This window comes from Bombus vosnesenskii, unplaced genomic scaffold (assembly GCF_011952255.1).
Source record: "Bombus vosnesenskii isolate JDL3184/JDL3185 unplaced genomic scaffold, Bvos_JDL3184-5_v1.1 scf7180000013263, whole genome shotgun sequence".
NCBI classification, from domain to species: Eukaryota; Metazoa; Arthropoda; class Insecta; order Hymenoptera; family Apidae; genus Bombus; species Bombus vosnesenskii.
In genome coordinates, this window is record NW_022882923.1 from 7846900 (window position 1) to 7869574 (window position 22675).

The following is a 22675-nucleotide window of genomic DNA, read 5'->3' on the forward strand; positions in this document are numbered from 1 at the left end:
CCTGATACAGCATGATATGAAAAAAAAAAATATATATATATATATCAATGTGCTACGGATGCGCGTTTATAGGCATATAATTCACTGTAGCGGTACCAACACTGTAGTTCACGAATATCTCGAAAACTAAGAAATATATACCGTCGATCATATGTATAAGAAAGTGTTGTTCAAAATGTTGATTTCTATAATACATTTCAAAATCATTGAAATCAAAGGTGCGAAAGCTTTTCTGCAATTTCATCAAAAAAGTTAAGAAAAACAAGGTGATTCCCCGAAACGAAGTTTAACCGATTAACGTGTTTATTTTGTTTCTGTAATTAATTTTCCGTGAGCTTTCACTTCAGTCATTTACTTGCCAAATTTTCGGTTCAGGTCATTTCAAAATCATGGTATGTGCCATGATCGGATGCGTTTTGATCTCACCTTTTTAATGGTGTAAACAAACAAGCAAACAAACAGACAAAAAAAAAAAAGAAAAAAAAGGAAAGAAAATATGAGATAAACCGCCTAGAAAAACGTTACTATTAATAAAATCTCACAAGATATGACCTTGAGATGATTTCCACCCTCAGAGCCTGATATATTCGAATACAATACAACACTCATGAAACATTTTTTTGTGTTGCGACAAATAAGAAAATAATTAAGGGTGGCATAGTTAGATGGGACACCCTGTATATTACAAGATACATATTTAGAACAGTTTGGATAATTACTATTCTACTGTAATACAATCAAACATTGATTTCAGTAGCAGTATAAAGGAATTAAGAATAATATTTCAATATACTTGTGATTGTAATATTGCTTTTTGTAATAACAAACAAAAGGTTTCATTAACTTCTTGACATAAAATATCTGCAGATTTATCTCCTAATGCTGCTTGTGCAGAATTAACTCTGCCAAGTTGTAACAGCAAACTTGTTGTATCTTCAGCTAGTGGTGGAAAAGCTAAGCATATACGCGTTAATGCTGATAGCACAGGCATAAATAAAATTACTCGATCTTTAGCAGATAATACTCCTAGAAGTGTTATCAAAGTGTTGATGGCTAAACGAGAAACACTTAAAGCTTTTGGTAAAGCATACTGAATTGCAAGATGTGAAGCTAAATCTACAGCAAATATTTGCTTTTCTGGTTCTGGCTGTGACAGTAATTCAGGAATCCAATCAAGACAAATATGCATGGATGGAATACCAGTAACTGTAATGGGTAACAGCTCTCTTGGATAACCCTATAAGTAAAGGTAATACTAAATTACTACAAATTAAATATTTATATAGTTTATGATATATATTATACAGAGTAGATAACTTTCACCGTATCAATTATTATTTGATATTTCTATTATTCTTAGAAATATGGAAGAATATGTAGAGCGGACAAAGGAGAGATAACAGAACTGATTCAAGGTCTGGATTTATTTCAGAGAAAAGAACCTGACTCTAAATGCGAGAAGAGCAAAGGTAAACGAAATTCAAGGGGGCAGGGGATAGAAAAATGAAGGAGGAAATGGGAGCAGGAAGTTCGTGTTAGAGAAAGGGTTAGGAAGACGGCGGCGGTAATGAGGCAAGTATGTGGAGAGGGGGGAGGGGGGAGGGGGGAGGGAGAGATTTGCTGGAAAACAGGATATTCGGAAAGAGCTAGTCGAATATAAGTATATAATTATACGATAAATTGGTCCGGACGATAGCAGGAAATGAAGCGAAGGTATGGGGGTAGAAGGAGAGAACAGAGGTAAAGAGCTTACATGAAAGGTGTATGGCCAGTGTGGAATGAAACACGCCAGGACATTTAATAAGAGAAAAGTTAAAAGGAGACAAGATGTGATTGAGAGCATGAATGAGGGCATGGAGGTTTGAAGAAAGGCTGAAGAGAGAGCAGGGTGGAGATTTGACAAGAATATGTCTGGAGGAGGTCAGAAGTAGAGAAGAAGCGGGTAGTGGAAAGGATAGATATATGGGGGAAAGGGAGATTGCATGAAAGAAAATGGGAAGTGCTATGTGGGTGAATGAAGAAAGGGAGGATGGGGAGAGGGAAAGGCTAGAGAGAGAGAGAGAGAGAGAGAGAGAGAGAGAGAGAGAGAGAAAGACTTGAAGAATGAAGGGAGGGGCGGGGAAGAGAGAAAGAGCGAGAGGGAGGGACGGGTTGGAAAGAACAGTAAAGTTGAAAGTAGGGAGCGAGATTAGAGATGGGAAATAGTGGCTAAGGAAAGAGAAAAAGGAACGCAGGTTATATGGAGGAATGATGCAGACAAGGGAGCGTGTGTGGGAGGTTTGTGAAGGGTACGAGACAGATTCAGGGGTTTGACAGGAAAATGTGGAGAAAATATTGGAAAAGGAGGGTGAGGAGGAAGAGTAGATGTAGAACTTGAAAGAGGAGAGGATGGGGGGGGGGGGTGAGAAAAGAGAGGCGGATAGATGTAGCTTGAAGTGATTAGTCGGAAGAAAATAAAGAATAAGAATAATTAAAAAATAAAGAATAAAGAATAAAAGAATAGGAATAATTGATTAATAATATATTAATTGCAAGTAGGGTAAGATTGAGATGAATTTTAAACTTAGGTTAAGTTAATGAATTTAGTGCTAAGGTAGAGATAAGGTTTATATAATAAAGTTTATAAGTAGGTAATATTATACCTGTAATGTATACATGGTCGTATATATATGTTGTGTGTGTGTGTGTGTGTTATAATGATATGTCAGTAATTAATATTCAATGTTTAACATTTTAATAAGTAAAAATAAAAATAAGCAAATTTGGTTGTACATACTTGAAAATGAACCAATTTAGCCAATGATGGGTCTGCTATGAAGACTTGATGCAAATATGAACAGATTATACTTTGTATTTCTCTCAATGACCACATTTGTCCGGGTGTTTCTCTATCTTCTGATGTCTCCAAACATGCTTCTAATAATATTTGAACAGCCGCGCTTTCTTGTCCTGCCACTAATGCTGTTCTTAAATCTTCTCTTTCAGCCTCACTTGATAACTGACCAATCTTTTCTATCAATGGTTTGTCTTGTATATGTCTAGATAACTGAGATCGAGAAGCTGCTAATGCAGCTTGTAGAATTCTAAAAATATTTGTACCAATGAAGTACCAATCGATAATAAGTAATTGAACGTTAAATATCTAAAGGCTTACTCAATCTCCTTTTTACCTTAAAATAACAGACAAAATTGGAGCACATCTAAAAACTCTTGTATCACATCTCAATACTTGTAAAGGATCTAACACAATATTTTCTTGTGTTAAAAAGACATTCTTTACAAGAGAATTTTCTATTAATAAAGCATTTATTGATAAAACCCATAAGCATCTTGGTAGTACTGTATTTAACCTAAGCCATACTTGTTTATATAATTCTAAAAGATTATGATAAATGAACAAAATTATTCTTTCAATATACTAATAGAAGTATCGGTGTTAATATTTTATTTAATTGAAATAAATTATGTACCTTGAATGTACCTAGGAACTCTTGGACTTACAGTTGCTTTGAAATAATGAATTATAACTTCGGCATGCGGCCAAATGTCAGTTGGTTTCATTGACATTAATTGTCTTAAAAGTCTTCCTGTTCTTGAAGGACATGTTTGGATATGCGAAAATGTTTCAATTATCATGATATCAGTAATTTTTACATTCTCATAATTTGTTACTGTAGAATCAATGTTGAGCATTTCATTGTCAAGCCAATCATCTACTAAAGAAAGATGAGGGAAATGTGTTGCTAATAATCTGAGAAGAGGAGAAAATAATCCAGCATAATTCATTTGATCTCTTTGAACCAACTGAAGTAGGTATTTTATTGGTAACTCTGATAAAAATTCAGTTGAATATGATTTAACTTTCCTATCTTGTGATATAAAAGTATGCATATTAGATAATCTAACGTCTTCATACAGTAATAAGTAATATAACAATAGTAATTGTGATGTAAGAGAAGGTTTTGAAATATCGATATCCATATTATCCGTTTCAGTCTTGGGGACACTGTTGATATTCTTAAAATCAAAATTTGCCCCGAAAACGCTATTTTGAAATACTCTTCTAATTTCATCTTCAGTAATTGGTTTGTTTGTGTGTTCTGATGTTTTATTATTTGTCACTAAAATTGAATTGACATATACTTCGACTAAAGCAGGAAGAACCGGATGCAATGGTGGTACACTGTTACAAATTTGTTTATAAATCCAATTTTTTATTGGCACTCGATGTTTAGCAAATGCTCTTGACTTCAACAATTGATGAATACAGTGTACAGGCAAAAATCCTGGGATATTTGCATTTAAATTGGCTGTTACTGGTACTTTTACAGCATGAGAAGTGACAACTTGTTCAGTGAATATCTCTTGCATAAAAATTTGCTTCATTCTAGTTAAATTATTTGGTCTAATTGGTATTTTCATCCCCAAAGTTGCACATACGAGTTCACAAATGGCTGATAGTTGATTGCTATGAAAATGTATTGCCATCAAAAGCAACATTTCTCCAAAACTTGCTGTTACACCACTAGCACTTTCAAAATAAGCTTCTTCGCGTACAAGCCATTGAACCCATTCTATGCTTCGCTTTTCAAGATTATGATGGCCTATTAATGAAGAACATGCAATAAGCATACAAAGGCCTAAAGAGACAAATCTCACACCAGCTGGTGATGGAGGAGGATGAGATGTCAACAACTGCACTATCATTGCTACTTCATCATCTTGAAATTTAATACCTCCAATGCCTCTTAATGCACAATAAAGGCGCAACAATGCACTAGCTTGAACAACCTGACTTTCTGGTAGTTGACCTGCATTTTGAGATGTTATTGCTTGCAATCGTTTTAGCAGTTCTTCTCTTAAACATTGTAATGCTGTATGAGATTCCCATTTACGTTTTTGACCATTTCTAATAAACATTGCGATCCATGTTCTTACTTGTTGATCACTGCCAAGCAATAATCCTGACACAAAGGCAACTATATCACTTTCCGCCAGTGTATTATTGATATTTTCATGTTCCAAGCTTAATGTAATTGCTAAAGCAGGCATTCTACATAGTTCTACACACTTGGCTCTTATTGCTAACGCTTGGCTTGGATTCATTTGACATAACATTGTCAAAGCCATTGTTCTAATCCTACCTAATGCTGATTCTTCTTGCCTTTCTCCATTACCTATCAAATGTGCACAAACTTCGGAAAAACTATCAGGGATATTAGCAACTATCCAACAAATTATTTCTGGACCATATTTAACATGTAGTAATGTTTCTGTAATATCCAATATTGATAAAACTGTCGGTAATTCTGATAGTGCTACACAAATCACATAACTAATCTCCTCCATATAAACTGCATTATCAAATAGATCAGATTGTTTAATTTGAAATTCTTGATTTTTCTGTTGCTCCTGTACTTGAGAGGCTATATATAACAGTTCACTTAGGACTAATCTAATTCTCCTAGTAGATTCACTGCGCTCAAATTCTAGAGCAAGACCACTTTGCAGTGACTGAGCAAGTACACTATCCCTTTGCAAGCTTCCCATTTTTTGTCTATAAAAAGAAGTTTATCATTTTCATAAGTATACTTTATATATTTCATAATATTCTTAACAATATTAAATGATAAAACATACATGTCAACAATATAACTAACCTTAATTGTTGTTCCTTTCGAACATCCGTTTCCAACGCATGAAAGTCAATAGAAAGCAGCGCAATTATTGAATTCACTGATTCAATACCAGATAAAATTGACAGGACCTGCTTTCTTTGTTCTACACATTCTTTTGTTACATCTAATGGAGATATAAGACTCATTCGAACTAAACACGGTAGAATTGGTCGTATTTCTTTGTGAGGACACACAGCTAAAATTCCTATATCTACATTTTGTATTGCAGTAAAAATTCGTGGTAATACACGTGTATTTTCTTGCATGGCTAACTTATATTATATTGCAACTGCTTAAAGTTAATAAAACACGAGCACTTTACACCATGAAATTTGTAAACTAGTGTAACTATACTTTTACTTATATCACAATGTGTATGTTTATATTAAAATTAAATTTATATATTTTGAAGATAAAATACTTTAGGATTGATACTTCGATCCAATGAAAATTACTTTATTCGAGTCCAACTAGGTTAGGAAGCATGAGTCTGTCATCCATATTTCTATTCTAATTATACTGTCACGTGTAAATGCACGGTCGTCCGTCTTTAAATGTAAATATGTGCATATACGGAATTAGATGAAAAAGTTACTTATAACTTGTTGACGAGCCTATATAAATTCACTTATGCATAAAACGAGATTAAAATCATGCTCCATATGAGAAAAGATGACAAGGAAACAATAGAAATGTTAAAATGGGTAAGACATTTTGTTACATAAATAGCCATATTCTTGATAATTATATTGGAAATAGAATAATTTGTATAAATTTATTAGAACATTTGGTTTCTAAGAACATTTCTAATTTATGAAAGCTGTGTGAATTACAAATTTGCGTAAACCAGCAACTTTTCGTATTCCTTTATCCCGTACTGCCATCTATTAAATGTAATACATAGCCTGTATAGCAAACGTGGAAGTTTGTTTTGCAAAGGGATCGATGGGAATGTTGTGCCGTATATGATATCCCAATTTTGTTATAAATATGGAATATATATACCGTTTACCATTTTTAGCATTAGAAGTACCGAACTTAAAATTAAAAAAACCATCATGGTTTGTGAAACCTAGTGCTATGGTAGTTTTCGCGCTTATACTTCTGTCATATTTTCTAGTAACTGGAGGTTAGAATTGTATAGAATATAAGTTTTCTTTTTACAAATCTTTTCAGTGAAATAAAAGTAGATATTATTTATATTTCAATGATACATCTTTTTAAAGGTATAATATATGACGTAATTGTGGAACCACCTAGTGTAGGATCAACAACAGATGAACACGGTCATACAAGACCTGTAAGTAAATGGAGTAATTTTATATTAAAAATTTTATATTAACAAATAATTGTTGCTTTGTTGTGATTATGTATTTATCTTTTGTAGGTGGCATTCATGCCATACCGTGTAAATGGGCAATATATTATGGAAGGACTGGCATCTAGTTTCCTCTTTACTTCAGGTGGAATTGGCTTTATACTATTAGACCAAACGCATAGCCCATCAACGCCTAAACTCAATAGAGTTCTTTTAATATGTGTTGGATTTATTAGTGTTATTGTATCGTTTATTACCTGTTGGATTTTCATGAGGATGAAGCTACCGTAAGACTTTTATATAATATATATTGTAATTTATAACAAAATAAGGAATTCTTTATCGAAGGCAATATTTACTATTATTATTACTTTATTTATACTTCATTACATAAAATATAATAAAAATTTGATAAGTATAAAATAATTTGGATATTAAAGGATTTGGATATAAAAATTAATACATAATTCTAATAATGCATATTATTTCAGGGGATATCTACAATCATAAATTCAGTGAGATTAAGAATGATGTGAATTAGAGATCAATATTTTTTACACATTAAAACTATCACATTTTGTACTAGATATATTTAAAATGTACTTTACAAATAATATTAAAAAAAATATTTAAAGATTGTGTCAAATATATATCAAAAGATGAAAAATTCTTATCTGTTTTTGTCTCCTTATTGCTTTCTCAATAATAATAGCAACTAGCGTAATTTCTTTTTTTTTTTTTAAGAAATATGTTTCCTACAGGTTTTCCCTCATAATAATTGAACTTTATTATGATAAACTTCGCGCGCGCGTTTGTGTGTGTGTGTGTGTGTGTGTGTGTGTGTGTGTGTGTGTGTGTGTGTGTGTGTGTGTGTGTGTGTGTGTGTGTGACGTCTTATTAGGATTTTAAGTCGTATGAAATATTAACTTTAGAAAAGATTAGTGAGATACTTATCTATGACTTATTGTGACGATTTTAGAAATTGTATTCAGCCTATGCATCAAAATCGATAATTAACAAATATTAAGTAGTTCTTCAATAAAAAAATGTTTCTTAATTTTCTGGTTTTCAGAATATCTTACTATTCTTATTTAATGGATTTTTAATATGTCACAACAGAGGTATACTTTACAACACGTTTCAACATGTTTAATGTTCAACATGAAGGTAATGACATGTGCTAATGACAACAATCAAATTGTTATATATACACATACGTATTTGGTTGTGTATGTAGCACGACCATTAATATCTTTCAATATATGACACAATTGTTGCATATAAGAGTAATTAGAATGTTATGCTTTTTTTTACTATTAAAAAACATGTTTTCTATTATATTTTATATGAAATTTTTTTATGTACAAAATGACATGATCTTGAACGTACAAAACCAATGTGCTAGTACCATAATTAAAAATAAAAGTTAATGAAAGTTACACTTATATACATAATGTAAACAGTAATGTAGTAGTGTAATATAATGTAAATATGATAATAAAGTTATACATATATAATTTTATATGTCATTCTTAATTGTTGCAATAAAAGACATTACGATTAGTATATTTCTTATTCCAGTTTAGCAATTACTACAAGAGAAGTAAAGTGTAAAAACAAAATTACATATTTTTAGCAATTGTTCAGGATTGTACCACCCTCTTCTATACATGTACCGTCGCTCGGACTTAGTTTCGAAGATACATATTCACGAAAAACTGTCGGTACCACTACAAGGAATTCTGCCTGTAATCATTATGAGCCCATTACCAATTCGGTACATACACTGCCATGAACGCACAACTATAGGCATAATTGTAGTGATGCCGGTGTAGTTTCTTTGTACATATCTCGGAAACTAAGGTCGAGCGGCTGTTATATGTATAAAATGTAGTTGCTCAGGATCATGCTCCTGGTAATATATTCAAAAATCATTGAAATTGATGAGGTTGGTATGATTCCGAACAATTACCGTATTTTTCTATGAAGAAGGAAATAATACGAAGTATTGTCCAAACCATATGACTATACAAATTAAGAACAAATACTAATTGTATAAATATCACACGTATAATTGTTGAACGATATTAATGACTGCATAAAAGTGATAACACGCGCGCGCGCGCGTGTGTGTATATGCTTTATCTAGATTAAATGAGACAGATAGTACAGTAAATAATTTTCAGAAATATGAAAAAAAAGCTCATTTTTATAGTACTTTGTGTTAGTACGATACTTATCTCATTATTAATTATATTAAAAACAGATACTGTAAATAATATAAAATCAGAATTAAAGTATTCACAGAATGCAAGTTACACAAATAAAAATTCCGCAATTATAAAATTTATCATTGAACCAAAGTGTGATCCTAACTTCATTGTTTGGATTATTACGTCCTCTGCAGATGATCCTTTATACAGAACAGCATTGAGACGTGCATATCCAAGTGTAATGTTAAAAACTTTGAATGTCACGAGGATATTTTTATTAGGAATGCCTAAAGAAAAAAATATATTGAAATACATTTTAAAAGAATCGCAGAAGTATAATGATTTGTTGCAAGGAGATTTCTTAGAAAATTATAAAAATCTTACGTTAAAACACTTGATGGGTTTAAGATGGGCATCAAGTAATTGTAGGTCTACTTTCCTAATAAAAACTGACAATGATATTGTACTAAATATTTTCGAAATGCTAGAACTTTTACAAAAAAAGGCAATAAAGGAAAACGCTATATCTGGATATGTTTTAAGGAAAATGAAACCAATACGAACATCAAATAATAAATGGTTTGTTACTGATGAAGATTTTCCAGATGATGTTTATCCTGATTTTCTCTCAGGATGGTTTTATATAACAAACTTAAAAGTTGCACAATTATTAGTTCGTGCAAGTGAAAAGTTTAAGAACTTTTTCTGGATTGATGATGTATTTATCACTGGAATTTTAAGGGAAGAATGTGGTATTAAAATTGAAGAGCTAAATAGTTTATATGCAAGCGATTATAGGTAATTTTCTATAAAAACTAATACATAAAAAAGAAGAAGTTCCATTTGATTATTAAATTAAACTAAAATTTCTTTATCCGGTATTTTGTTAACTTACCAATTATTCCCTTTCGGGGAAATATGAGAAATCGTTTATATTAAATTATAAATTGTAGTAACTATCTTATTTCTCTTTTATTTTTCATTGAAAAGGTAAATTAATTTTCACAGGTATTTGGAATGCTGTATACGAGGTAAAAGACGGAAGCTAAAATGTGAGTTTATTGCAGGGCCTGATGGAGGCAAAAAAGAGTTACATATTAAATTTAAAGAATTTTCTGAATATTGCCAATCGAGCTGCTCTGAAAGAATGAAAGAACAATTAGTATCGAAAACTTGTGTAGCTGCTTATGAAGAAAAAGTAAATATTATAAATCCCAAGGTTCAGATTCATTATATATAAAGTTTCGGAACAAGTTTGCTGCCAAAGAAGTTTGCAAAATTACTACTTTTGTTATTATAAACATATTTATAATATTTCTTGTTTCTCAAATGAAAATAAATGTTTTCTAAGAACATCTTGGATTGTCATGTTACGGTAAAACCATATATCATTGTTTTTAACAATGTTACATTCATTTTTTAATTGTTTAAAATTTTTGTTTCTCCACTTGCTAGATTATTACAAATCAAGGGACGCAGTAATCTTCATAGTTTTAGGAAAAGCTTGCTACATTATGATAGTTGAATTATTATCTCTTTCATTTAGCACTTAATTTTAATAATACTCATGCATCGCTTTCAATCAATTTCAAGCTTGATTTCTGTTTAGGAAGAATTGTGTTGTATAGACGCTCCCAGATATTTTCAATAATCATCTTATTTTAAAATTTGCTTTTCCATTTCTTACTCATTTTTTGTAGGCTTATTAGTTATTTGCTCAAGCCAATAAAGTATTATAGACAAAAAGTCTCAATGGTTAAAGCATTATTTTAAGAATTTATATATCTTTAATTGTAACTTTACATGAATGTAACTTACATACACGCACCAAAAAAGCTTAGTTTACATTATATAATGCTAAACTATAACCACTCCAAAAGATATTATTGATTTGATTAGTTTATAATATTTGGCTGAGGTCAATTATGTTCTTTTCTTACCCTGAAAATTAAATTTGGTAAGTATCTAAGAAATTAAATACTATGAAGGCTAGTAATGACATAGATTTATATTTAGATCAGTTTTATCAACATCTTGTTTCAAATCTTTTATGCTATCGTAAAACAAATTCACTGTTGAATTTATCTTAATTTCTTCCAGCTACCGAAGTACTTTTAATTATAATATTATTGTTTTCTAAATTACATATTTATAAATACATATTAATTATATCTAAATATTTATCCGACATACACGGTACAAAATTTAATGTACATAATAAATAATAATAAATACAACAACAGTTAAACGCATTCAACAGGTATTAAAGTTACTTTGTAAACGAAAACAGTTAAAATATTTTTGAAAATCAAATTATTTATATGACAAAATCAAATTTGTTTGTTTAAAAGTTAAATAGATCATATAAGAAATATTTGTTATTATTCCATAAAAGAACAAAAATATTTTAAAGTAAGATTACGTAAAGTTAACGTTAAAGTTATAAGTTAAAGATTTATTTTCATAATTATACCTTTCCTATTACAAAGTAACTTCGACTACGAAATTTTATAATACATTAAAAATTGACATACTTTATAAAATAACACTAGACTGAATCAGTTCGAATATTTAGTTAAGCTGTTTATCATAATAAACATAATATATATAATTTTATGTATAATATGTAAGTTATGATGATCCTGATAATAATAATAATGATAATGATATTAGGTATCCCATAAAGTGTTTTGTTGCAACTTAAAATGATAGTATGTTTTATTACCATTTTATTAATTTTAGTTATTTACGCAGTCATTATACGATTAAATGGTTACTTTGCTACTTTGAACAAAAAAAAAAAAAAAAAAAATAATAATACTAATAATAATAATAATAATAATAAAAAATAATAATATAAAATAATAATTAATGAAAACAGATAATAGTTAATAGAAGATTTAAAGAATATACAGAATACATTAAAATTTCCTATTAAATTTTTATAGTATTCTTCTAATGTGATTTTCTTTATCTCATATAGCATCAAGAAACTTTCCACTTTTTATATTAGTACATATTTCTAATGTAGTTGGATATTAAAATAAGGTTTTGTACAAAAGATGATATATAAATGCATTTTCGATTTTACAAAACATTATAAAATATTACCACTGTAAGTAAAAGAAGTAAAATGGCGTGAGTTTTATATTTCTCAGCATTTAATCTTTTTTCACTGTACATCCATAAGACTTTTCTAATAAAAATAATTTTGTCATAAATATGACGATTCACTCTCATCACTGAACTCCACGACTTCCTGGTTTCTTTACGAGATGAAAATCGTTTTATTTATCATTAGAATATGTATATAATTTCAGCATGGTGATGCTCTTATCTACGAGAGTCGTAAAGTTCTAGAACAGGCTCTGTCATATGTTTCCTGGTTGTTAAATAAGAGAAAGAAATTCGTTCTAAATTCGAAGAATTTTTTCCACGAGTTCAGCACAGGAAGGCTTTAAAGAATGATAAAGAATGATCTTGAATAAGTTTGGAAGACCAACATATCAAAGATTAATGACTTCGTACTTAGAATGAGTTACAAGCTAAACGAAAATATGTAGTTTATTTAAAAAATTAAAAGTCATCTTGAAATTTTATCTCCATTTAGCCAATATATTATGTACATAATTGTATGTCCCTTTGAAGCAGAGTAAGTTTTATTTAATTCCGGTATATAGACAAACTTTTTGAGATACCTAACGATAAGTAAGTATGATAGTTGTGGATGTTTATTAGTCCTGTCTTATTTCGGAATTTCTTCTATTTCTACATTTACCGCTATTAGGCCATTCAGCGCAGTAGTCAAGAAACGTTACAATAAACCTGTGTAAATACACTAAATTCCATTGTCGCTAAGAAATGTCTCAATCATGTTGTGTTAACCACGTGCGCTAACAACACACATTTTATGTATTTTGCCTATTACCTTTACATAAACATCCACAATTTAAAAAAAGAATATTAAATAATATATAAGTTATAATGTTAAAAATAATAATGATACATAAATCAGTCTAGTACGCTATAATAAAGCTTTATTTCTGAAACAGTTCTACGTAAGAGATATTTTAAATAATAATTATATTTACACCTATCGATAGGAAATTTCATACAAACAAATCACAATATTCAGATATTATACGATCTATTTAATGTATGTACAGAGGTACAGACTTATTTGCATATAAAATTTCTGAAGACAGTTCATGGTCAGTTAGTAAAATTTTGTGACATATGTATGCACAATATATGTATATGCACACACTTTGCATATATTTTTTGAAGATATAATACGAGGATTACGTGCCGCATATTATAATATGTTGTGTGATAATATATTATAAAATCTCACCAACTGATCAACTATTTACAGAAACATTATATAGGAATACAGCTCTAGAAATAATGTAAGTCTGTGAAACTGCACAGTATCTTAAGTAACTTCATACGAGCAAAGCATTCGAACCAAGCGTATTTTATACTTAAATAAAAAGTCTTATAAGCTCTAGCAATTTCAAGTTATTCCCTCAATTAGCCGTCATTGGCAAGTTCATTTTAATCAAAAAAATTTTCTCACCATTTTCCTAAAACCAGTGCTCTTTTTCTCCTTTTTTTTTGATATTGACGTCACACTACTACTTCTGGATTCATCACTTTGATCCATTAACAGACCGTTAGTAGTTGTATCACCATCGGTATGAACTTTTTCTGAAGATAGTTTTGAGGGAATATAACTTACTTGTACAGTCTTATCATTAGAATCACGTGAATTCTTACTCCATTCTCCATTCAGATCATTTGAATAAGCTTTTCTTTTCTTTCTTGTACTTAAAGCTGTTTTCATAAAGGAAGATGTTACACTTAGTCTTGTGTCTTTTAATATGCCACTAATGTTTTTGGAATTTAAGAGATCTTCAGATTCCATGACAGTTTGTTCACTATAAGCAATTCTTTCCGGAAATATATCTGCTGATAATGAATTCAATTCATTTGAATTGTCAGTACATGAATTATTTAGCTCGGAATTTTTAACGGAATCTGTCTCAGAGTTATCAGCACATGATAAGTTGTATATCAGTTGTATATTACTCTCTGCTTTGTGTACATTATCATCGTGCGAATTAATCATATTTTCTGGGGCAGATTTAAGCCTTTTACAAACCTGTTTTGGGGCATCAATTGTATGCAACACTTCGACAGACGGAGCAATTTTTGGTGTTATTTCCATTTCGTGTGTAACATCTGTTGAAGTTCCGTACTGTGTATTTGGACATATCTCTATATCGTTGTTTACATTTGTTTGATCACCAATCGAGGTGATTGCCTTTTTACGTTTCCTCTTCCTTTCCTTTTTTGTTTCATAAGATTTACCAATAATCATTAATTCGCGGTATGTACCTGTAATGTGAGAAGCTATTTCGCTTGGTCTTCGCTTTTTCGATTTCTTTGTATGTGAATTATAGTTTTCTGCACTTTTACGCCGCATCATGTCTTTGTCTGACTGTTGCTTCCTCTTAACTTCAACTCCTTTATTGTTATTTCCCCAACAGTACATTAAAATTAAATATATCATAAAAACTTCGGAACATATTAACAACATATGTTGACCTATCATAGAGATTTTTCCGTGCCAACTGTCACGATCATGTAGAAGATTTTTCATCGAGTTGGAAAGATTAACGATTTTTTCTTTTAAAATAGAAATTTCTTCTGCCCTTTTTGATTCACGTTCGTCTCTTTTTCGCGTTTCTTCACTCATTGCTGAAACCGTGCGTTCAAGAGATCTTTGCATTTCTTCAACCTGTTTTTTATATCGACGACTTAATTCTTCCAAGTATTGCCCACTCAAAGACATATTTCTTTCTAATGCCTAACAATAATAAAGAGTCTGTGTGTGTGTATACATATATACATATAGATATATATTCTATATTTATATATTATATTAGCATAAATATGTACATAACAATATGTAGCAAGAGCACTATTAGAGCATTATTATATATAACAAAGAGATTTCGTCTAACAATATGTTTATTGCATTTCAAAACTAGCAATATTATATTGCACAATTTCTATTCTTTTTGTCAGATAATAACAATTAGAATTATTAATTTGATAAGTAACTACATACATACCTTGATTCTGTTAGACAGTCTTAGGAAAACAGATTCTTTTTGTGGCATGGTATTTGCTGTTGACTGAGTCACTGAAGCACTTGCAATAGGACCGTTTTGAATATGGGCTGATTCTCCTTCTAAATCCTTTAGATCAGATAATAAATTGTCAAATGTTAAAGAATCTTGAGGAGGTAACTTAATTTCTTGATCTAAAATCTCTGTTTGTTCTTGTTTCCCTTCTTGATCCAGACGTCCCACTCTCTCCACTTTATTTGGTACACTAGCAAATTCCAAGGGTTCCATGTCTGATATTACATCATCATTTGGAAATTCACTGCTGTCAGTAGTAGTTATTGAGACAGAAGCAGTTGTTTGAGGTGAATTTTCGATAGAAATACTAGGAGTTATAGATGGCTCTTCGGAGGCCTTTAAAATTGGATGTTGTTCAATATTTAAAGATACAGGAACAGTTGTTAGTACTTCAGCCTGAATTGTTTCTTCAATTTCCAAAATTGGTATTGATGTTTCATTCTTAATTTCTTCTTTTCCAAAAGTTTTAGCAGGCTTTATCTGTGAAGCTATACTTTTAGAACTGGAAGAAATCTCGACAGGTGTACTACTAGAGAATATGTTAGTTTCTTCACTAGATGGTTCCTGAATACCTTTTTTAGGCTCTTGAGAAGTTAGATCAACATTTGAAGTCAAAGCATGTGTAGCTGATGTGTGTTGAAATGTATCACTATTATAATCCTCTTTGTGTTTGTGTGATATATCTTCTTTAATAACCTCTTTGAAATTATTAAATGGTATTTCATGGCTTGTATTCATTACCACTTTACGTTCTTTTATGGCTAATACATTACAAAGTGCAGCAATATATTCAGATTTAAGTATAGATGTTATGAATGCTAGCTGAAAATTCTTACTTGAACTAAATCCTTCATTCAGTTGGTCATGTTTTTCCGTATCTTTTACATTTTCATTATTTCCTCTCGTCTCCTTTCTCGCGGAAGTTTCAACTCCAACGCCATGAATTTTACATAGTCCGCTTTGTCTTAAAGTTCTATTCACCAGATCAATTTTAAGCAATTCATTTAATTGTTTTTCCCTACAACTAATTAATTGGAAGATTTTTGCAAATTTTTGATCTGAGCAGCTATCACAAAGTATGGTATACCTTGGTGTAGTACAACTAATAAAAGAGTTCTCAAGGATATTGCCACTGTCTATACTTTGCTGGATTTTCGTGATATTGTTATAGGTCAAATCACTTGATTTTACTAATACCTCAGCTGCTTTTTTCATAATGCTCAATACAGCATCTCTAGCGCTGCCAAATAAATTTCTTGGTGGTTCACCATTTTCAACATCTAAAATCTCCTCTTCGTCACTGTCTTCGTCGTCATCAACATTTGTATGCGACTCTCTTGGGATTTGATTCTCTGTTTCCGTTTCGAGAACCTCAAATTCACTGGTACCATAAGCACGAAACAAAGAAATAGGACAAAAATGTTCAGATCCGTAATAGGTTTGAAGTTCCACTTTTATAAATTTCCCGAAAAGATGTGGCTCTAGAGCAAAACTTTGAATATCCTTCACATTTTTCGCAGTGAACTGACCAACTGGACTCCAATCTCTTGTAGGAAAACGATCGCTAATATACACTGAAAAATCTTTTGGTGACGAACTAAAAAGTTCAAAATTGGCCAATTCGATCTTCTTAGCTTGAATCGCTTCACAAAGTTCTACCACAAACCATATACGTGACGTACATGTATTAAGCATATATTCATCTCGGGTGGAAACTAAAACGCTTCCAACACTTCGTGCTTCTGGATTTGCTGCTACAAGTTTTGCACCACAATCTGGAGAAGCATAGTTTTTAGAACGAACTTTCATTCCACCAATTCCTCGTGTTGGTGTCCCAGAATTCTGAACAGAAGCATTTGGATGCGCTACAAAACAGGTAATTACTGTTTTATAATTAAAAACAAATTTATAATTAAAATAATAAAAATATTACTTTTTCAATTATAATATTTGTCACAATGAAATTATTTTCACAAATATTATATGAAAAATGGAACATATTTTCGATTAATTTTTGCGCAACACGACAGCACTATTGTTGAATTTATAAATAGAACTCACTTTTTTTCCTTTCAGCTTCCTCTAATCTTTTTTGTGTCCATTCACTGAAAGATGGGATATCTTCATGTGGATTTGAGGATCCCACAGTTACGATTCCTTCGCCAAGTACAACTGCAGCAGCATCATCTCTATTTTCTCCCACTAATCTAGCTTTAGCATCAGTATCACTTAATTCTGAGGTTGTTGCAAATGTTCCATCAACTTTAGATATCTCATCGGGAAGTACTTTAACAACACTCTCTTCAAGCTTCAACTCTGGCCCATCAGTGGTAATAGAAGCTTGTTCAGCCCTTACTACAACCACTACCTCAGATGTTTCCTCTTCCCCAACTAAATTTGTCAGTAACAAAGATTCTTCTTCTTCTTCAAGACTATTTGTTTCATTACGTGTTTCAGTAATTTCATTGATAATAGATGGTGGTGGCGTTTGTATGCTAGATGACATCTCTTCCTGTCCTTTTTTCATCTTTTGTCTTATATTTCCATTTTTCGTCAATATAGATGATTTTTTTGGGAATAATCTAGATTTTGAAAACTCAGAATTAAGCTTTGATTCTGCTAAACTTTGAAGTTCTGCTACAGATGTATTCACCGAAGTTAAAACTGTTGCTTCCTCATTTTCAGAAATTCTGCAAAGAAGAAAACTGAATGCATATATGTACTTGTAATAATTTATGAAAAATTGCTTTAAATAAGGCGATCAACATAATTTTAAAATGCATATGATTTTATAGCTTCGTGCTAAGAAAGAAGTTAGTTAGTTAAATAAAAGATTGTAGGTCAGGAATTAATTATTTTTATTATTTAAGCTAAAAATTTCCGACATTTTTATTTTGGTAACGACTTAGGTTTAAAATTCATCAAACGAATAAAAAATTTCATCTATCAAATTTATATTTATGTGTAATGACAGAAAAATATTTAAATTAATTTTTCACTTTCTGATATAGCGAATCCTTCATACAGTGAAGGATCAAGCTTATTCTTCTGAGCCAAAACATACTATGAACGCATTTTTAACGTTCTTATTCCTCTTTTGTATTTGCCAACGATATTTTTATTATACATATATAACTATTTATATGTTATAGGTAAAACATTTTATTGAAAATAAAACTCGTACAATGATCATAATCGTACATCGGTTCAGTCACAATAATACATTTATAATAATTATCATTATTAATTAGATGAAATATGTTTTCTCGGATTGATATTTTTTATTATTTTCATCCTTACATATTTTACTTCTTATCTTTCCCATTTCAAATTACGCATTTAATGCAATCACTGCGTGTCTTATCAGCTATTATCTTATCTTTTATTTTAATTGTCAGGCAAAGATCATTAATTATGCCTTATTACACGTACTTTTTTTTTTTATTTTAAGCATAATTTTGATAAGGCTACTAGAAACTAAAACATTTCATATATTGTGCCACAATACTTTTTATGTTACTAAATTTTCATCATTTCAATACCTTAAACATAATAATGAAGACTTTATTACATACATTATACATGAAAGTATAACTTTATAGATATATAAGTTAATTACGATTTCCAGCATAACATCATAGCAATAAATATTGAATTTAATAAAATTTAATTAAAGACTGGGCTCAAAATATTATTTAGTATTTTAATTGTTAATAAGTTCATAAGTAAAAATTAGAAAAGTTCATTCATAAGTAAAAATTAGAAATATCAGTCTATACATGTTGAGTGACGTATATAAAGTTTACATTTTGCAGCCTTATGCAATCAAATGTAATAGGTTTTTTCTGTGTTATGTTGACATAATAAAAACTTACCCATGAGATAAATTAGGTTGTTGAGTAAGAGTTTCAGCTACAATATCTGAATCTTTATAAGGATTCTTTTCCTTTCTTGCTTCGTCATTTATAACTGTTCCGAAGCCAGCAGATTCTTCAATATATTTTTCCTAAATTTTTATAGATGAATTAGATATTTCTAAATAACTAGAAATTTCATAGAATAAGAAATAATGTAATAATTCTTAATAATGTTGCAATTTATAACGTATTTCTTATTTTTAATTCTTACATGATAATAATGATCTTTATAATCAGTTTCTAATTTGTGTAGATCATGTAATTCCGTAATTGGTACAGTGGATGTGTTTAGGTCATTAATTTCCATATTATTTAATGTATTATTATCGACAGCCTCAGAAGTTTCATTCATTTTAAGGGATGAGTGATAATTTGTTTGTGCATTTTCAGAAGCAACTATGATGAACAGAAGTGCACTGTAAACAAAAAAAAAAAAGTATCATATAGTAAAAGGCAGGAACTGTATATTATTTCGAAACAGTGTACTTTTATACAAAATGAAATATCCAAAATTGAAGCTTAAAGCTCTTGTTATTATATAACATATATATATATATATAAACATATACATAATATATAAAGATACACATATTCTAAACGCAAACAATTGTAAACTCAGTCCTTCCTCCTGTCCACTGACACGATTAACTAAACTATTATTGTTATTATGTTATATTCTAGATGTATTACAAATTTAAATAGTACGATGATTTCTTTCCTCCTAAGTAAAAATGCCAATTACCTAAACATTGTATCACACAAGATTTATACAAGTTCAAATGACTAGTTTTTAAATTTTCCAGCACCTCTCTGTATGTCTGTTTTTAATTAATAAGTAATCCCGAAATTGTGAAAATTATATATGTGTAACAAAAAATTGTTATTTACTGTTCTATAAACAAGAAGTTAATGTCGTATTTTATTAAACTCAATATGCAATCTACTTATAACATTGCAAACAAATGTTTGCAACCACATTTTATATAATATTTTTTTTATTATTAATTATATTTCCATAATATGTAAGAAAAAATCATGAACACCCTGCTGTACACTCTTATAAATCAAACGTTTTTATTTTAAAACAGTTTTATACATGATGAAAATAATATATCTCAATATGATCATTTTTCGCAATGCCTTATAATTATATTACAATAACGTATTATAAATAAGTAATAAAAATATTGTAGTAATAAGTAATAAAAATATGTTAAAACAAATGAATAAGTTAACAAAAAATATGAAATTAACATTTTCCATTTTATATATATATATATGAGAATTTATAATTTATAATAAAATATAAATATTAAAGTAATGATACTTTATACTTAACTTTTTACAAAATTTATATTAATTCATAAAATAATAAGAAATTTACTTGAAAATATAAGTAGATATTCACATATTCATTTGATGTATTATATTTTTATATACGTATTTATTTTATATACTTCCTTCACAAAGTTATAATGTATAGAACATTAAAATGAATTTATCTTTTTACAAGTTAATAAAAATTTGTACTTTTCGAGTTGAAATTATGGATATAAACTCTTTCTATATTCTATATGTGTCAAATATTGTTAATTCATATATTATGGTATTCTAAACATCAAATTTACTAACAATATATTGTAACCTTGTGTAACACTAGTTAAAACACTAGTTGTAAGGAGGATTAATAGTAACCTTATACTTTTCATTATTTTTGTGCATTTAAATAAAACATACCGGTTAAACAATATGCTACACTAGTACTACTAAAAATTCAGTGCATAACAAGGCTATCAGTAATTTTATATACACGTGCATGTAAATTGTTGATAAAAGAGGAAGAAAAAATGCTTACCTGGAAGCAACTGATATAAAAAGTAATGTCCAATACACGCACGTTATACAAATCTTCATCTTCTTAAATGCTCACATTACTCTTCAGAAAATTCCTCTGTTAATAGATAGATATTTTCATAAATGTAAAAACATATCACGACTTTACTACTATACTATCATCACTACTGCCGTTACTGTTATCACCGCCACTACCACCATCTTTATAACCCCTTCTATAACCATCAGTATCACCACCACAGTTATTACACAGTAAAAAATCTGACGTGGTCAAATTAGGATGGTTTTGACATAAAAATAATCGAATTATCCATAACTTCGTTACATATCATTTTGTCGTGCTGCAATTTCAATCATTTTGTGCAAAATTTCTTGTAACAAATAATGCAATTTTTAAAAGAACGACAGTACACTTCGTATCAAAAATCTTTCTACGTGTAACGAAAACAGCTGATTCAATCAAAGCATGTGTTGTAGGTATCTTACTACTACTAACCTATTTATCCAATGACTTTCTACAATATGATCTCGAGTAAATAGTGTCCAAATAAATAATGTTCAAGCAAATAGTGTTCATGAATATCTTGAATAAAAAATTGAAAAACAACTTATTTTGTCGTAATATTTTTAACTGAAATTTTATACAAAACTATATTATTACATGTAGATATCATAAATAATGTAAACAGATAAACTTTACTTTGGCGAACATAAAATTATTGACTATATATATACTATATATATATATATATATATATGCTATACTATATATATATATATAGAATCCAAAAATTCAAGTCTTAACCTTAGGAATTTAACAATTCAGAAGTTATACATATGTAAAATTGAGCGTTTTCAGTGTATTTAACACGTTACTTTGACTCCATATTGACTTCTATCTATAATTCGTCCAATGAGTGGAGTTGCTGGCTGCAAATAAATGCCATAGGTATATGTCCATGATAAATGTACATAGGTGGCTACCATTTTACGGCGGGATTTTGGATCCTAAGTATTGGATTAGGTTTGAACTGGTTTAAAGATATCTTTTATTGGGTTCCTTTACTTCTATAGAAGTTTATAGAGGTGTAGTAGAAGTTTAGTTCAATGCTAATCTGTACGGAGCACGGTTATGTAAAGAGATCTTGGCGCTCGTGCACCGTAAACATAGAAAAACATATGGTTGACTCGTGAAAAATCAATATGAAAGACAAGAAAAATCATAATCTGCGCATGCGTAATATTCTATGAATATTTCACAGAGCAGGGGCACTTTACTCATCTGTATCTGTCTTCTTATAGAACGAGAACTTTCTGGTCTTCCGTGTTAATTTTTCACGACTCAATTTTCGGACGATTTCCTTTGGCGAGTGTCGAGACCCGTTTACATAATTATGGATCGTGGCGTCGAGACCTGTTTATACGATCATGGAGCGGAGTGCGGACCAATCAGATGATTGATAGAAGCTAATAGAAGCAATAT

General features: G+C 30.0%; 4 protein-coding genes across 9 annotated transcripts; 2 read left to right on the top strand and 2 right to left on the bottom strand.

Annotated features, from left to right (window-relative positions):
* Nucleotides 1–646: 646 nt before the first annotated feature.
* LOC117233124 (integrator complex subunit 2) lies at nt 647–6389 on the bottom strand. 2 transcript variants are annotated; one of them, XM_033493117.1, is made up of 5 exons: nt 5661–6389; nt 3471–5557; nt 3171–3375; nt 2777–3083; nt 647–1237 (listed from the first exon to the last, which is right to left on the bottom strand). In XM_033493117.1, exons 1-5 carry the CDS (start codon nt 5942–5944, stop codon nt 785–787), a joined length of 3336 nt encoding a protein of 1111 aa, XP_033349008.1. In that variant the 5' UTR covers nt 5945–6389; the 3' UTR covers nt 647–784. The 2 variants fall into 2 exon arrangements, with proteins under 2 accessions (XP_033349008.1, XP_033349016.1); XM_033493125.1 differs by having other exon boundaries at nt 3471–5570; nt 5661–5784.
* A 167-nt stretch (nt 6390–6556) lies between these two features.
* Nucleotides 6557–7663, top strand: LOC117233186 (oligosaccharyltransferase complex subunit OSTC). The gene is made up of 4 exons (XM_033493252.1): nt 6557–6807; nt 6905–6978; nt 7066–7283; nt 7488–7663. Exons 1-4 carry the CDS (start codon nt 6669–6671, stop codon nt 7504–7506), a joined length of 450 nt encoding a protein of 149 aa, XP_033349143.1. The 5' UTR covers nt 6557–6668; the 3' UTR covers nt 7507–7663.
* A 1287-nt stretch (nt 7664–8950) lies between these two features.
* Nucleotides 8951–10559, top strand: LOC117233142 (beta-1,3-galactosyltransferase 5). The gene is made up of 2 exons (XM_033493160.1): nt 8951–10007; nt 10218–10559. The coding sequence occupies exons 1-2, from the start codon at nt 9187–9189 to the stop codon at nt 10447–10449; spliced, it is 1053 nt and encodes a 350-aa protein (XP_033349051.1). The 5' UTR covers nt 8951–9186; the 3' UTR covers nt 10450–10559.
* A 2670-nt stretch (nt 10560–13229) lies between these two features.
* On the bottom strand, nt 13230–22193 carry LOC117233108 (SUN domain-containing ossification factor). Of its 5 annotated transcripts, none has more exons than XM_033493075.1 (7): nt 21998–22193; nt 21194–21289; nt 19550–19754; nt 19297–19427; nt 17483–18111; nt 15350–17286; nt 13771–15081 (listed from the first exon to the last, which is right to left on the bottom strand). In XM_033493075.1, exons 2-7 carry the CDS (start codon nt 21250–21252, stop codon nt 13771–13773), a joined length of 4272 nt encoding a protein of 1423 aa, XP_033348966.1. In that variant the 5' UTR covers nt 21253–21289; nt 21998–22193. The 5 variants fall into 5 exon arrangements, with proteins under 5 accessions (XP_033348994.1, XP_033348955.1, XP_033348984.1 ...); XM_033493084.1 differs by lacking the exon at nt 21998–22193 and adding an exon at nt 21689–21707; XM_033493103.1 differs by lacking the exon at nt 21998–22193 and having other exon boundaries at nt 13230–15012; nt 21194–21663.
* Between the last annotated feature and the right edge of the window lie 482 nt (nt 22194–22675).

Coding starts and splice junctions, on each gene's coding strand:
- LOC117233124 (XM_033493117.1), bottom strand. CDS start 5,944: ATGCAAGAAAATACACGTGTATTACCACGAATTTTTACTGCAATACAA. Junction 5,558..5,660: donor CGAAAGGAACAACAATTAAG/GTTAGTTATATT, acceptor TTCTTTTTATAG/ACAAAAAATGGGAAGCTTGC. Junction 1,238..2,776: donor CTAAATTGGTTCATTTTCAA/GTATGTACAACC, acceptor CTTTACTTATAG/GGTTATCCAAGAGAGCTGTT.
- LOC117233186 (XM_033493252.1), top strand. CDS start 6,669: ATGGAATATATATACCGTTTACCATTTTTAGCATTAGAAGTACCGAAC. Junction 6,808..6,904: donor ATATTTTCTAGTAACTGGAG/GTTAGAATTGTA, acceptor ATCTTTTTAAAG/GTATAATATATGACGTAATT. Junction 6,979..7,065: donor AACACGGTCATACAAGACCT/GTAAGTAAATGG, acceptor TATCTTTTGTAG/GTGGCATTCATGCCATACCG.
- LOC117233142 (XM_033493160.1), top strand. CDS start 9,187: ATGAAAAAAAAGCTCATTTTTATAGTACTTTGTGTTAGTACGATACTT. Junction 10,008..10,217: donor TTATATGCAAGCGATTATAG/GTAATTTTCTAT, acceptor TAATTTTCACAG/GTATTTGGAATGCTGTATAC.
- LOC117233108 (XM_033493064.1), bottom strand. CDS start 21,252: ATGAAGATTTGTATAACGTGCGTGTATTGGACATTACTTTTTATATCA. Junction 18,112..19,296: donor CAACCTAATTTATCTCATGG/GTAAGTTTTTAT, acceptor TCTTCTTTGCAG/AATTTCTGAAAATGAGGAAG. Junction 17,287..17,482: donor GGAAGCTGAAAGGAAAAAAA/GTGAGTTCTATT, acceptor CCTGTTTTGTAG/CGCATCCAAATGCTTCTGTT.